The sequence below is a fragment of the Nomascus leucogenys genome, chromosome 16 (assembly GCF_006542625.1).
Source record: "Nomascus leucogenys isolate Asia chromosome 16, Asia_NLE_v1, whole genome shotgun sequence".
Taxonomy (NCBI): domain Eukaryota; kingdom Metazoa; phylum Chordata; class Mammalia; order Primates; family Hylobatidae; genus Nomascus; species Nomascus leucogenys.
Window position 1 is genome coordinate 52,280,145 of NC_044396.1, and position 15,204 is coordinate 52,295,348.

At 38.6% G+C, this 15,204-nt stretch overlaps 1 protein-coding gene across 2 annotated transcripts; it reads right to left on the reverse strand.

Moving 5' to 3' along the window:
- Positions 1-1,270: 1,270 nt before the first annotated feature.
- Positions 1,271-13,453, reverse strand: FBXO43 (F-box protein 43). Of its 2 annotated transcripts, none has more exons than XM_003255919.3 (5): positions 12,635-13,453; positions 8,261-9,743; positions 5,152-5,254; positions 2,072-2,275; positions 1,271-1,961 (listed from the first exon to the last, which is right to left on the reverse strand). In XM_003255919.3, the coding sequence occupies exons 2-5, from the start codon at positions 9,724-9,726 to the stop codon at positions 1,713-1,715; spliced, it is 2,022 nt and encodes a 673-aa protein (XP_003255967.3). In that variant the 5' UTR covers positions 9,727-9,743; positions 12,635-13,453; the 3' UTR covers positions 1,271-1,712. The 2 variants fall into 2 exon arrangements, with proteins under 2 accessions (XP_003255967.3, XP_012362782.2); XM_012507328.2 differs by having other exon boundaries at positions 1,344-1,961; positions 12,591-13,453.
- Positions 13,454-15,204: the final 1,751 nt, after the last annotated feature.

Sequence of the window (15,204 nt, forward strand, 5' to 3'; positions counted from 1 at the left end):
GTACTCCACCCTGGGTGACAGAGTGAGGCTCTGTCTCAAAAAAAAAAAAAAAGAAAGAGAGGGCTTAAATAAATTAAATAATTAAATTAATCAAAGAATTAACTTCATAAATTAAGAGAATCAAGACTAAAATAAATTTCCTAAAAACAAAGAAACTTATAGAGAAAAAAAGTTAAGCCTAAGTGAAGAATATTAACTAGTAAATTGATCCTGATGTGAAAGATGTCTCAGAAAATTTATGAGTAAATATAATTTACATAAATATAATTTAGCCTCCAAAAACCCTTTGTGGAATTAGAAAGGATATAGATGAAAATTTAATATTTAGCAGCTAATCAAAATTTTACAGCAAGTAACAAGTTAAAATTTCAGGCAGATTTCCCTCACATATGTCTATATCTAACTCATACTTTAAATTGCTTTGTTAAAATAACATATAAGAGCTACATTTAAATCTATGCATAGATTGTGAACATAGATGTGTATATATATCAGTTACCCATATACAAATAAAAAAATTATGAAACTATCTTCAAATTTTCTCCTGGCATTAGTAATTTGTTCAACAGTAGAGCTTATCTCTTTCTTAGCCTGGCACGGTAGCTCATGCCTGTAATCCCAGCACTTTGGGAGGCCCAGGCGGGTGGATCACTTGAGGTCAGGAGTTCGAGACCAGCCTGGTCAACATGGTGAAATCCCGTGTCTACTAAAAACACAAAAATTAGACGGGCATGGTGGTGCGCGCCTATAATCCCAGCTACTCTGGAGGCTGAGGCAGGAGAATCGCTTGAACTGGGAGGCGGAGTGTGCAGTGAGCCAAGATCCTGTGAAATCATGCCACTGCACTCCAGCCCGAGCCTGAGGACACAGAGCTAGACGATGCCTCAAAAAAAAAAAAAAAAAAAAAACTTAATTCTTTCTTGCTGTTCTATAAGTGGAACATGCAAACTCAAATCATTTTTGGAAACGATTTATAAATCGTTAAAGTACTTTATAAACAACTTAGTAAATCTTCTTACTTAAATCTGTCTTTTCCAAGCAGACCAAATTTGTCAGAATATCCAGATTAAATAAATGAAATCTGTGCCTATAGTTCTAGAAGTTTTTAAAGTACTTATTTGAAATGTGTTACTTGTAAGGGTATATTAACTAAGACTCCCATTATGAATAACTATATACTTCCACTAATTTACTCTTTGTCTTCCTAGATATTAATATTCAGTAAATTTTACTTAACCAGAGACTGAAATTATAGAATAAATTCAACAGAACTTCTGAAAATATTTTATTTATATTTCATTTCAGTCAAGTACTCATTTTCCAAATCTATAAGGCCATCTGTCTAGAGTTCAAAATCTTTAATATTATTTGAAAAACTATTTTTTAAAAAATGAAGAACATTTCAAGAGTAATGAAATGCACAAATTTAAAATGTTATATAAAACAATAAAATACATACATATAACAACAATGAAAATTCTTTATTTAAAATACCAAGTTATTAAAATGGGTAAAATGACAAAGTAAAATAAAATTTTTTCAAAACTAACTTTAAAGAAAACATACAATGAAATGGATTATAATATATACAAAATAGGAAATTAATCATCACCTGTCATTAATGGGAAGATTTGCATGTATTCAAAATATTCATAATTTTAAGTCAGATAAATAGAAAACTGCATGGGGGAGTTCTTCTATATTTAGTCTCTTCAGAGGCGTTTTAAATTCCGCTTACTCTGGGCACTTCCTGGGAGAGCATCTTTTCTATTTCTTGGCTTTGCTCCTCCTCTACTACATTCTTCAGACCCATGATAAGCACACAAACATAACACACAAAAGTCAAAACCACAGGCTGTGCGGCTACACAGTCCCCTTTTCTTATATGGCTGGTACTTAGCAGGGGACTGGCACCTTGGGCAAGGTTTTAATGCTTCATCAGTAAAAAGTGTTTTGGCAACCTGCAGTGAAAGCACATACACTAAATCTTCTGGTTTCATATAGAGGAGCACTTTATTTCAAACTCTGTAAATATTTATTTCTAATAACTTATGACATAATAAATACTCACCTTAACATATTCTTCCTGTTTACTACTTAAGTGAGTAACAGAAGAGCTTGCTAGAGGTGTCAAAACTTCTCCCCAGGGAGATAATGTTGACCCTTGCTCTCTCTGAGAACCAGGTATCCTAGCCTGTGCCTGCACAGATCTTAAAGCTGAGCGATTTAAAAGCTGGAGCCGAGTGGCAGCATCCTCGACATTTAATACAGCCCCCTGTGGTAAAGGACAAGAGGCATCAATACTGCAATACCAAAACAGTTCCGGGATAGCTTTATGATGTACACGGATTTATATGCTTTGAAGAGGTTTTTTGCCATCAGAATTCTCTCCCTAGGCCATTCCTTTTCAGAAAAAAAACAAAAACAAAAACAAAAACACAACCAACCTTTTCTCCCTAACATATAAAAGTTAAATAAATATAAAAAGAAAAAAATTTAAATTAAATTCTACATCTAAGTTTGTATGGCTGGTTATTTTTCCATTTATTTTAAACTTGGTTCAGCAAACCTTTCCTGTAAAGGACCAGATAATATATAATCTAGACTTTGTGGGCCATGTAGTTCCAGCTATTCAACTCTGCGGTTGTAGAAAAAGCAGCTGTAGACAAGAAGTAAACAAAAGAGTCGAGAAAACCATCAAATAACTTTCTTTTATAATTTTTTTTTGTTTTGGTTAATAATACATTAGAATAGTTCAAGTAGAAAGCAAGCAGTCTATGTTGGAATAGGACAGCAAAGGGCCCCAGGAAGGATGTCTCTGAGGAAAAGAAGGAACAGGTAGAATACCTGATTTGTTTGGACTTACACAGAGGAGACTTTCAGTTCTGGTGGATAATGGGAGATGAATCGGGGATCTGTATAGAGAAACACTAAGCAAAAATAAATAAATAAAAGAGAGAGAGAAAAAACTATGCAATTATTAACTCTGGAGGGAAAAAGTTATACTAGAACGGAAGTGTAATCATAGTGTACAACATACTATAGCTGTGAAAAAAGTTATAATAATCTCAACACAATCTTTATAATGTCAGCACCTAATTCTGATTCATTCCCAAATGGTGGTGTAATTATAGTCATAAGATAGGAGAAGAGAGAAAGGAATTCAGAAAGAGAGGGGTTATGTAGGTAGTGGCAGTAGTAGTGAGAGGTTAGAGAACCTAATCCTTTTATAGAAAATAGTAAAGAAATGACAGGGAAATAAAATTATTTAGAAATATGGAGCTAAACACTAGAAGAAAGTGTTGAAAATGATTGTCTTGATGGAACAAGAATCAAGAGTATGAAGGCATAATGGTATATTTTGTTACGATAGTCCAATTTGACTTTTTAAACCATGTACTACTTTGAAAAAGATTTTAAAAAGCAAGTCAAAATAAGAAAAAGCATAAGAAAGGGGGGAAAGTACAGTTCTTTAAGAAACTGAGTTTTTAAAAAAGTGATTGCTAGAATATGAGGATAGAATTTTTTTTTTTGAGACAAAGTTTAACTCTGTCATCAGGCTGGAGTGCAGTGGCATGATCTCAGCTCACTGCAACCTCCATCTCCCAGGTTCAAGCAATCCTCCCGCCTCAGCCTCCCAAGTAGCTGGGATTACAAACCTGCACCACCACACCCAGCTAATTTTTGTATTTTTAGTAGAGACAGGGGTTCCACCATGTTGGTCAGGCTGGTCTTGAACTCCTGATGTCAAGTGATCCACCAACCTTGGCTTCCCAAAGTGCCGGGATTACAGGCATGAGCCACTGTGCCTGGCCAAATATGAGACTATTTCTTTTTTTTTTTTTGAGAATAGAATATTTCATTATCTGGAGTTACATGGAGGGTTGCCAGCACAACAGTATGCTTCTTCCTTAGAGGAGTTAAGGAATATATGGAGCCAAATGTTTAAATATTAATAAGTGCATGCTTAAACAACCATTTTTTAAGTCTGTCCCTAGCATATAGGGCAGCATTTGAAAAAGAGATGTTAAGAAGGCAATTAATATCTTCCCTATTATAAACTCCCAGAGCCAGCAGCTGCAGAAGTAGCCAGGAGCTCTGAACAGGTGAAAAGGTAAAGCTTTTCTTCAAAATAAAAAAGAAAGTCAAAGTTTTAGTTAATATTAGTCCCTAATAGTTTACTGTAATGAAAAACCTGCCAATCTATATCTGGGTGTTCATATTTGTTTATGCCATGCTTTATTCCAATTATTATATTTAGTCAAATTAGAAATTCACTTATAGTATGTTATTAAATATTTTTCACTAGAACAAGAATGAACTAGTGAACTCTCAGAATCTTTTTTGGCCTAAAGTTGAATCTATAATCAAACATGGGTGCTAGTCATCAGATGCCTATTACACAACATAGCATGCCTGAGAGGAATCCATCAGCTTCTATAGGACTTTCCTTGTAACTTTAAAGCCAGAATTCAAATCCTCAAGGGAGTGCAAGTTTATGATGCTTCACAGGTACTGATCTGCTTTGCTCACTCACCTCCAGGCTTGTACCTATGCTATTTTCTCTGCTAAAACCCTCTTCTTTGTGTTCACCTGGCTAACTGCTAACTCATCATTCAGGTCTCAGTAGAGATGCACTTCTCTTGATTCCCAAGTATCAGGCAAAAACTCCTTTAAATAACTCTGGGCTTCCTCTAACACACCTAGATTGTAGTCACCTATTTACCTATATCAACCTCAGAGTGTGTGCTCCAAAAGAGCAGGAACCATGTCAGAAATGTCCACCATTGTAATCTGAGCACTGGCACAGTAACTAACATGTAATGTCCATTCAAAAGACTGGATTAAAAATGCTATAAGGGTATCTCATTATGATTAGGATTCAGCATATCACTGGTATTCAAATGCTGTTAAGAGCACATCCACGTAAGCAGCAACAATGCCCAACAAGATGTTCTTGATGCTATGTTGTTTATTCCATTTACAGACTGGGTGAAAATTGAGTTTGGGAAAACTAAAGAATTTATGAGTGAATGTTTGTTAAATGGAAAAGGTTAAAAGATAGCAGGAAAACCAAATTAGGTTGTCTAGCAACATGAGATTATTATGTATTTATACAAATCCATCTTAGAGAAGTATTACATACATTACCTCAGAATCTGTTTTCAGTTGTGCGATATAAAATTTCCTCCTCCAATTTGCATTTTTATCTTGAACAACAATTTCACGCCAATTTCTGCTTACTTTCCAAACACTATAACAAAAAGATCCATCCTTATATTGCATACATTCTATAGGATTAACATTTTGTTGTATATGCTAACTAATGAGAAAAATTTGTTTTAAAGATTTTGGGCAGTAAATTTAAACCTAAAAATTTACATAAAAATATGACTTGGTCAACATTGTTATTTCATATTGATTCATCATATAAAATAATTCCAATTAAAATGTAAAGTATATGCCAGCATTATATAGATAGGTTACTCTTTTATAAATGGTCATATAAAGCCAGTATGAGTCCACTGGGAGACTGATTAAGAGGATTTAACTTCAAACGTAACATTAAAAATTTGGAACAAGAGATGAAGGAAATAATTGTCATCTATAACACAAGAGGTTTCATCAATTTCTCCTATTCCTGTGTTTAACAAATCTCTGTCATTTTGATTACATAAACACAAGCACAATTAATCCTTCATTGGCATTACTAAGTGCCAACTATAAATACTATCATGGGTTGCACCACAGAGTTCCTATTTCATTAACCAAAGTTCATGAGAATGAAGCAACGAAAGAAAAAACACAATTTTTGTCCAGTGATTGCTGATTTATCAATAACTTTGATAATATTATTAAAAAGTAATACTTCAACTGTTAATATGGTCTTTTTTTGTTATTCTAACAAATCAAAAGGAGTAAGGTTAGAAAAGATTGAAATAAGTCACTTTTTACGGAGGGTCCCAGTTGTCAACGCTACTATTCTTCCAGCTACCATGCCCACTTCAATTGCCATTGACTCTCTCTAGGCTGATATATGTGCCCTATATCAGAGGGAAGGAAAGGAACAGGCAGAAAGTCACCCAATAATGGGGAAGAAATGAACTACATAATTGGGTATTTGCCACAGATATTGCAACTGATCAACTCTCAAGTGACCAGGAACAGTACTGCCAACATAGTTACATACTTTGCAGTACAAATACTGTATGTTTGGAGAGATGGAAAGGAGAGATAATTGCTGAAATATGACTGAAAATCAACTGCTCACATAAGCAAGCACCCAAAAGTGTCACCCAGTTCTAATTTTAACTGGTCCAAATATTCCAGCATATAAAAATAGCATTCCTGGCCGGTCACAGCGGCTCACACCTGTGACTCCAGCACTTTGGGAGGCCAAGGCAGGAGGATTGCTAGAGCCTAGGAGTTTGAGACCAGCCCGGGCAATGTAGTAAGACCCCATCCATACCAAAAATATTTTTAAAATCCTTTATCTCAGCCATCTCCTTAATTTTTTAAAGTTTATCATTTGAACATTTTTAAAAGGCACACAATATGGGTGCACTAATCTGTTTATTATCCTACTTAAGATACACCAAATACATTCTTGATCAAATCTATTCCAGAAAGCCTTAAACCTTAATAAGAGTTTATGGAAAAATACTGGATTAGAAATCAGAGGGCTCATTATAGACCTAGATCTATTCCTATCTCCTTGAGTGGCTGTTAGCAGGTCACTTCTCTGGGGCTCATTTCCCCATCTGTAAAACATGTGAACTAGATACCTTAGAAGACTTCCAGCTAAGAAATCCTACAGTTCTCTACAATAGACATACAATTAATGTATGGAAGAAAGATAAAGAAGGGCTTTGATAGAAGTAGTAGCCATAAAAACAACAAGGACAGAACAGGCAGTGGCTCACACCTGTAATCCCAGCACTTTGGGAAGCCGAGGTGGGAGGATCACTTGAGCCCAGGAGTTGCAGACCAGCCTGGGCAACATAGTGAGACCCCATCTCTACAAAAACTAATAACAAAACAAAACAAAAAAACCAAGGACCCTGTAAAAAACTTTTGACATATACCTATCAAGAAAGAGGCTCACTAACTTCCCACATGTTCCTCCATAACAATCATCTTGCAGAAATCCTGTTCCACATGACTTCTCTCCTTCATTGCCATGGCATTCCCATGGGTCTCGTCTTCTGATAGTCCTGTAACTCCCCCAAATTGGCATGTACAGAGTCTCATTTTAGTCTTTGTAACCTTAGTTCCCACCCTCAATATTCTGAAATGTGTTTCTCTTTATTATGTAGCAGCATTCAATCTACTGTAACATCTGTGAACACAAATTCTTCAGTTTCTAATTACTTGAAATTCCCCAAAGTAATTAACTTTCACTGCTGTGTTAACAATAAAAATGAAATAATCCACATCCCCCTGGTATCTGGAAAGATCAAACCCTAAAATGAAAGCTAACGGTTGTTTTTAAATTCTAGAACTTAAATAATTAAGTGGTATTATTTGTACACTGTCATCTCTTAGTCAACACAATGCATTACATTATTTCTGACCAAGTATCATAACTTTAATACTACTTGCAATCTGACAATATGATCTGAACTATTAAATCATTAAACAATTTCCATGGAATAGAGCTTGCCATCTTGAAAATTTAAAATTCAATTTTTAGCAACTCTCTTTCCAAATGACAGTGATAAGAACTTTATTCAGAAAAAAAAGACTATATTATTGCTACTTAGGCAGGCTTTTAAACAGAAGGATCAGCAGGTGTGGTGGCTCGGGCCTCTAATCCCAGCACTTTGGGAGGCCGAGATGGGTGGATCTCGAGGTCAGGAGATTGAGACCATCCTGGCTAACACGGTGAAACCCCGTCTCTACTAAAAATACAAAAAATTAGCTGGGCGTGGTGGCGGGCGCCTGTAGTTCCAGCTACTTGGGAGGCTGAGGCAGGAGAATGGCGTGAACCTGGGAGGCGGAGCTTGCAGTGAGCCGAGATCAGGCCACTGCACTCCAGCCTGGGCAACAGAGTGAGACTCTTGCTCAAAAAAAAAAAAAAAAAACAGAAGGATCTGTACCAGGTAGCTCTGTTGGGAAGTTCACTTAAACTACCTTTGATATAAGACAACAAAAGATAGAGATAATAAAACAAACAAAATAAAGGACAACCACTCAGGTCACAGAGAAACTTTCCAACTTAAAAAAAGATAAGTTTTATTTCATAAACAACTCTTCTTACCTGCATAGGCTCTCTGCAGTCAAGGAATCTAAAACCATAGCAAGAATATGCTTTAAATTTCTATATTTTAATTCTGTTAAGATGTCCAGTTTTTCTATACCCATTTTCTTGCCAATCAGTCCTGCAAGTATACACTGCAGTACAGCTATTTTCTCCCCATCCCCTTGCTCTAAGAATTCATGTCCACTATTTTCCTGGAATCTTTTCCTCTTGCTTTTCATGAACAGCTCATGTACCAATTGCAAGGCTGGAGTCTTTGATAAATTCTTTAAGCTAAAGGTCAAATCCCCACTCTCATCACTACTCAGCTGACCCTCTGAGATGGCAGAAGCAGCTGCTGCTCTTTTTTCAGAGTCAGGGTGGACAATCTGCTTTTCCTCTTCCGTCTCTGACTGCGAGCTTTGCTCCCGAAGGGTGGACAGTCTTCTCGACCTTCCAAGATGTCTTGTCTTTCTTATGGTGTCCCCAACTTTGGGAGTCCCCTTATGTTTCTGCAGTAGTTCTTGAAAAGAACCCTCCTGGTCAGAGAGGGAATCTTCTGATTTCTCCAAGCTAAGTGAGTTAAAACCACTGTCTTCAGGCGTTGAAATATTGCCTCTCACTTCAGGTGAAGGAGAAATTTGACTTGCATTAAATCTAATGTTTGCCACAAGATTACTTATCGGAGTCACAAATATGTCCTCGTCTGTTCCACAAGTTGTTCCACTAACAGAGGAGCCCAGGAGCTCTGGACATGCATTCTCATCATTAATGCATAAACTGCTATCACTAAAGTCATGTGTGATAGAGTCTTTAAAATTATTGCCCTGAATTGGAGATATACATTCAACTTCAAATAGGCTACAATCATCTTTGGAATCATCAATTGTCGAAGTCTTTTGCTGAGAAAAATTAAGCCTCAATTTTTGACTGCATGAAGTCACTTCTTCTGTTTTTAAAGTGCTAGTAACTAAAGGGCTAAAATTATTTGCCCTGGAAAAACCTGAAGCACTGCTTGGAATATTTTTTTCTAAGTTGATAACTTGGCTTATACTACTTTCTAAAGAACTATTTTGTGATTCAAAGTCCCCCTTTAGAAGAGCAAAAGATACATTCAAACTTCTGCGAGGTAAACATTTTTTCCCTCTGATTTTAGGTGTTTCACAAAGTTCTGGGGTTTTATCCTTTTCCTTCCTAGGCAAGATACATTTCTTTTTTTGAGTGGGAGACTCTAAAGGATGTGTTAAGCCCAGGCCTGAAGTTTCAGGGTGCTCATAGAGTAATGTTGGGCCTTTTTCTTTCTTTCCAAGATATTCTTTATCTATATTATCAAAGCTACAAGATTTTAACTCATTGTAGCCACTATCTTGAAATGAAGACGTGGAACAAAAATCTCTGAATGTGGAGTACTTGGAGTTGACAATTGGAGGAGAGTCCACCCCATTTCCTGCTTCAGTGCCAGCTTGACCTGAGTGCCTTTGTGACATCTTCAAAATCTCTGTTTCTGTAAAGTGACAACAAAGTTATTCTTCCTTCGAAATGAGTATCCAGGCAGCTTATACCATAATACATTATTTGTTATGAGTACAGATAATAATGGAAAATTGTATGACAATTTTTGAAAAGTTACTTTAAAAAAACAATTCTACTCCATAAAAAACTGATGTGTATCCTACTTAAAACGAGTTCTTGACATCACAAAGCCAAAATGTTCAGGTTATAAATATTCAAAGATCACTTGATTAATCACAGGCTAAGCATCATGCACACATATTTTATTGAACTACCCTAAAGAGAAAAACCTAGAAGAATTATTTTTAGATTATTTTATTACCTTATGATTTTCACAGAACTAAACAATTTTGATTTTAATATTCCAGCTTATTTGTGCCAGCCTATATTAGTCTACTCAAAAAATGCTATATGCTACTTTTTAAACACCTTGGAGAATGTGTCAAATAATGAGTGCTGCCTCTAGATCTACCTGCAATCAGGCTGAACAACTCAAGTAACGTTCAAACATGTAACATAGACCTGTTATAGAAACCTAGTCCCCATAACCATTCACGAGGTGTGAATTCCCAGACTTAAGCCTTTACAAAGACTGGCTCATCGATAAACTACTAACACATTCTTCTTGAGCTAACCATAGTGAACTACTGCACCACAGATAGGGCCATTTCAAACTTCGCATGTTATACTTATTCATATCTCACTTTCTAAATATTTTGTGATGCAAGGTCCAGTTTCAGCCTTGAATTCACAGTTAATAGGCAACTATTTATGGGAAAACCACCATTTAAAATATTCTTGAAGTTGCAAACAAAGAATGCAACTCAATTACTTAAAGAACAGTTACTCAGTAGTACATGAGCAAGGAATGACACTAAGAAATATTTTACTCCTTAAACTTTTCAAGTGTCATCACATTCCTTCTTTTTAGAAACTTGAAATAAATCTTAACTCAAAGTAAGCTAACAAATTTGTTTTGACAAAAATAGTGTTAAGAAAAAAATTTATTATAGTTTTTGATATTTTTCCAGATGATTCAAAGGACATGAAGAAGACTGTCATTCCTTCAAAGTTTTCTCCAGGACAAATGCACAATTTTTCTCCATTAAAAGATCCTAGGAAGATCTATTTATTGGCTGTAATGAGACAGTAATTTATTTATGCTTAGATTTAATCAAATATATGAGTGAATGATCTTTGTTACAAAAGCAAATTGCTACTCTAAACACAAAATATTTCTTTATGGTTTGATGATCATTAAAAGATTATTTTTACTAAACAAAGTCTAAGTATTTTTAACCTTTTAAATCTATACTCGTTTTTGATAAATGTCATACATGTCCCCTTCTGATCTACATCCTCTCAGATCACTGCTAACTTCTGCACATGGTCACAAGCCAAGAAGATTTATCAAACTGCTTTTTATAATTTTGTTATATTTTTAAACAATTTTGTTTTACAAATATTAAATTAATAAAGTAGAACGCATATTCAAATTACATCTCCACCCGTGAACTGTTTTCTCCCTCTCTGAAAGTAATTCTTTTAAATAACACTTTCCACTCAATTTGGGTCACAGCCCTTTTATTTTTAATTTTTTATTTTTTTATTTTTAATTTTTATTTTTTGAGACGGAGTCTCGCTTTTTCACCCAGGCTGGAGTGCAGTGGCACGATTTCGGCTCACTGCAGCCTCTGCCTCCCGGGTTCAACCGATTCTCCTGTCTCAGCTTCCCCACTGACTGGTATTACAGGCGCACGCAACCACGCCCGGCTAATTTGTGTATTTTTAGTAGAGACGGGCTTTCGCCATGTTGGCCAGGCTGGTCTCGAACTCCTGACCTCAGGTGATCCACCCACCTTGGCCTCCAAAGTGCTAGGATTACAGGCGTGAGCCACCGTGCCCGGCAGGTCACGGTCCTTTAAAAAGGTTATGGCAATTGTACTGCTACTTCACCACTAGGTGTCTCACAATGCTAGAATTTGGGAAACTCAGAGGCAAATTGTTAAAAACAAAGTGGGGAATGCAGATATTATCTCTTTCCCCTAAAATGTCATCCAAAAATCTATTCTGGCCGGTGGCTCACGCCTGTAATCCCAGCACTTCAGAAGGCCGCGGCGGGAGAAATGCTTGAGACCAGGAGTTTGAGACCAGCCTGGGTGACATAGTGAGACCCCATCTCTTAAAAAAAAAATTTGTTTCTGTTCATCTACACACTTGAAGTTGCCTCCAACGTCCTTTCTCTACTATCATTTTCATCCTTCTACTACCCCAAGACGTTGGTCTCAAACGTGGTTCTTCGCAACTGAATTTTAAAATTATTCATGTAAAATCATGGACTGTCGTATTTTACGGACTCAACAGTTCACGGATAAATCAATCAAGCCTCTTCGATATTCATTTTTAAAAACTAGGCTTCTGATAAAAGGCTGAGAAAACTTCCTAAAGTGTTCTTTAAGAAAAAAAAAAAAGCAGCGGCCGGGCGCGGTGGCTCACGCCTGTAATCCCAGCACTTTGGAAGGCTGGGGCGGGCGGATCACGAGGTCAGGAGAGCGAGACCATCCTGGCTAACATGGTGAAACCCCGTCTCTACTAAAAATACAAAAAAATTAGGCGGGTGTGGTGGCGGGCGCCTGTAGTGCCAGCTACTCGGGAGGCTGAGGCAGGAGAATGGCGTGAACCTGGGAGGCGGAGCTTGCGGTGAGCCGAGATCGCGCCACTGCACTCCAGCCTGGGCGACAGAGCGATTCCGTCTCAAAAAAAAAAAAAAAAAAAAAAAAGAAGAAGAAGAAGAAGAAAAAGAAAAAGCACCCACCACATCAGAGAATGAAATACTTACATTAAACACAAATGTCCCTCATTTGTTAAAGCGGAAACTCTTACCATCAGTAAAATCTTGAGCTCTTAGATGTCAAAGTTACGTAGGCTTCCAAACAAGAAATTCTCTCATCTTTGTCTTTAAAATTCATGCCAAAATAATGCCACTTAAAGAGGAAAACTTTCGTTTGCACAATTAATTGAAAAGTGCAGCAGCATCGTGATTGCTCAAAGTCGAAAGGTACACAGGGTGCATGCCGCAGGGATTATTCCTAACACTTGAGAAGGTCTAAATCATTTTGAATTTCCTTCAGCCCTTCAGAAAATAGCTATCTTAATATCCTTGTTTTCTCCAGCTGGACTTAGACATGAGTAAACTCCCCAAATTCGGGTTCCTGAAAAGGCAGTGTGTGCTGGGGCCTGGCACTGACTCCTGCGAGGAGCTATGGCGGGCGGGTGGGTAACGGTCTCACCAAGGCGTCAAAGATCCGCTAGGCTCAGAAAGCCAAGGGCAGCAGGGGATGGGCTGGCGTCACCGGGAGCGGAGGAGTGAGGGCTGCCGCGCGCCTCCCTAGGCCCAGCACCTGGAAGACACAGTGGGACGCGGGGCCGGGCCGCCTGGAGACCCGCTAACGGGCACTCGCCTGGGGTCCCCCGCCGCCTGCCCTGGAGGCCGAGGGGCCGGGCAAGGCGCCGAAGCAGACAGGTAGGAGGGGAGCCGGGCAGCAGCCGCTGGATGCGCCGGGGAGGAGCCTCGGCCTCGCCCCCTGGGATGCGGGCTATGGCAACCCCCACGCCAGCTTCGCGTGGGGCCGCTGCCTTTACCTCCTTGGGTTTGAACGGCCCGCCCGGAGTAACCGCTACGCGCAGCCCCGCCCCGCGCCGCGCTGTCCCGCCCCTTCCTCCGGCTCCGCAGCGCTCCCGCCCGGCCGCCCGCAGGCCTGGGTCCTCGCTTGAGCGGGAGGAGCGCCCCCTCTCTCGCTCATTCCTGCACCCATCCCGAGGCGGGTCAGAAAGGCTCTGCCTCTTCCCCATTCCCACTTTGGGAAGCATTACCGTATTTAGGAATGCTAAGGTGGCCTACAGTGGGATGCCATTAGAAATCATGTATGAGAATGTTCGCTTGGAAATGTTTCTCCAAACTGTCAAATGCAAAAAGCAAGTTACAAACTGACCCCTTTTAGGTTAAAAATACGGATATACACAGGATGAGGTCTGAAAGGTATGAATAACTTGGATACGGTACCTTTGTACAGGATTATGTTTGCTTTTTAGTTGTGTCTTTTTATCTGTGTTTTCTTCTCATGTTTCAACAATGAATATATACACATTTTGTGATAAAAAGGCTGAGCCGGGCCTGGTGGCTCACGTCTGTAATCCCAGCACTTTGAGAGGCAGAGGTGGGAGGATCACTTGAGCCAAGGAATTCGAGACCAGCCTGGGCAACATAGTGAGGCCCCGATCTCAAAAAAAAGATTTTTAAAAAATCTATTCATAAAAACCAGAGTGAAATGTGTTCATTGTTTACAAACATCCCTTTTTGAGCATCATGAACTCCCAAGTACCCTCAAAGCCAAATAAATTTTTTAAACCCTAATTTTTTCATTCAATAAATATTTACGTCTATTATATGCCAGGGACACTCCTGCTGCTCTTGGCAGCTTCTTCTTAGTCTCCTTTTTCTGGCTTCTTTTCCTTGGCCTACTCCCTAAATGAGAGGTCCTACCTCAGCATTTTTATTAGTTTATCATCCCATGCTTATGTAATTCTTATTCAGAACTTCAACCATCACTTTTAAGCCAGTAACAGGCACTACCAGCACTCTGACTGGACATTTCTCCATCTGGATGTCCCTCAGTCATCCAAAACCAAACTCACTAAAATTATTATTATTATGAGACAGGGTCTCGCTCTGTCACCCAGGCTGGAGTGCAGTGGTGTGATCTTGGCTCACTGCAACCTCCACCTCCCAGGTTCAAACGATTCTCCTGCCTCAGCCTCCTGAGTAGCTGGGATTACAGGCGCCCACCACCACGCCTAGCTAATTTTTGTATTTTCAGTAGAGACAGAGTTTTGCCAGGTTGGCCAGGCTGGTCTCGAACTCCTGACCTCAGGTGATCCACCTGCCTCGACCTCCCAAAGTGCTGAGATTACAGGCATGAGCCACTGTGCCCGTCCACTAACAGTTATTAAATTCCAACTATGTGCCAATTACTGGGCTAGGTACTGGGAATACAGAGCTGACACAGCCACCGTTACTGCTGTTAAGGAACTCACTGGTATAGAGCAAGTGCTGTAACAGAGGAATAGTAGCAGCACAAAGGAAAGAAGAACCAGCTAACTCTACTGGAGAACAGAGTGCATGAGATAGATTTTGATGTACTAGTGGCAATTTAAAAGGCAGACAACAGGAAATTCCAAACTTAAAATGTACAAGGGCAGGAAAATTTCAAACTCAAAACAAAATGTGCAAGAGCAGTTGGGCACATGGAGAAACTGCAAATAATTTGTTATAGGCAGAAACTAAGAGTTGTTGGAGGAAAGGATTAGAGAACATTCCTGAGAAGCGAAGAAGCTAAGTCTTGGAAAGTTCTGGATGCAAGTTAAGAGTTTGAAGAGCATTTTAGAAAGTCCAC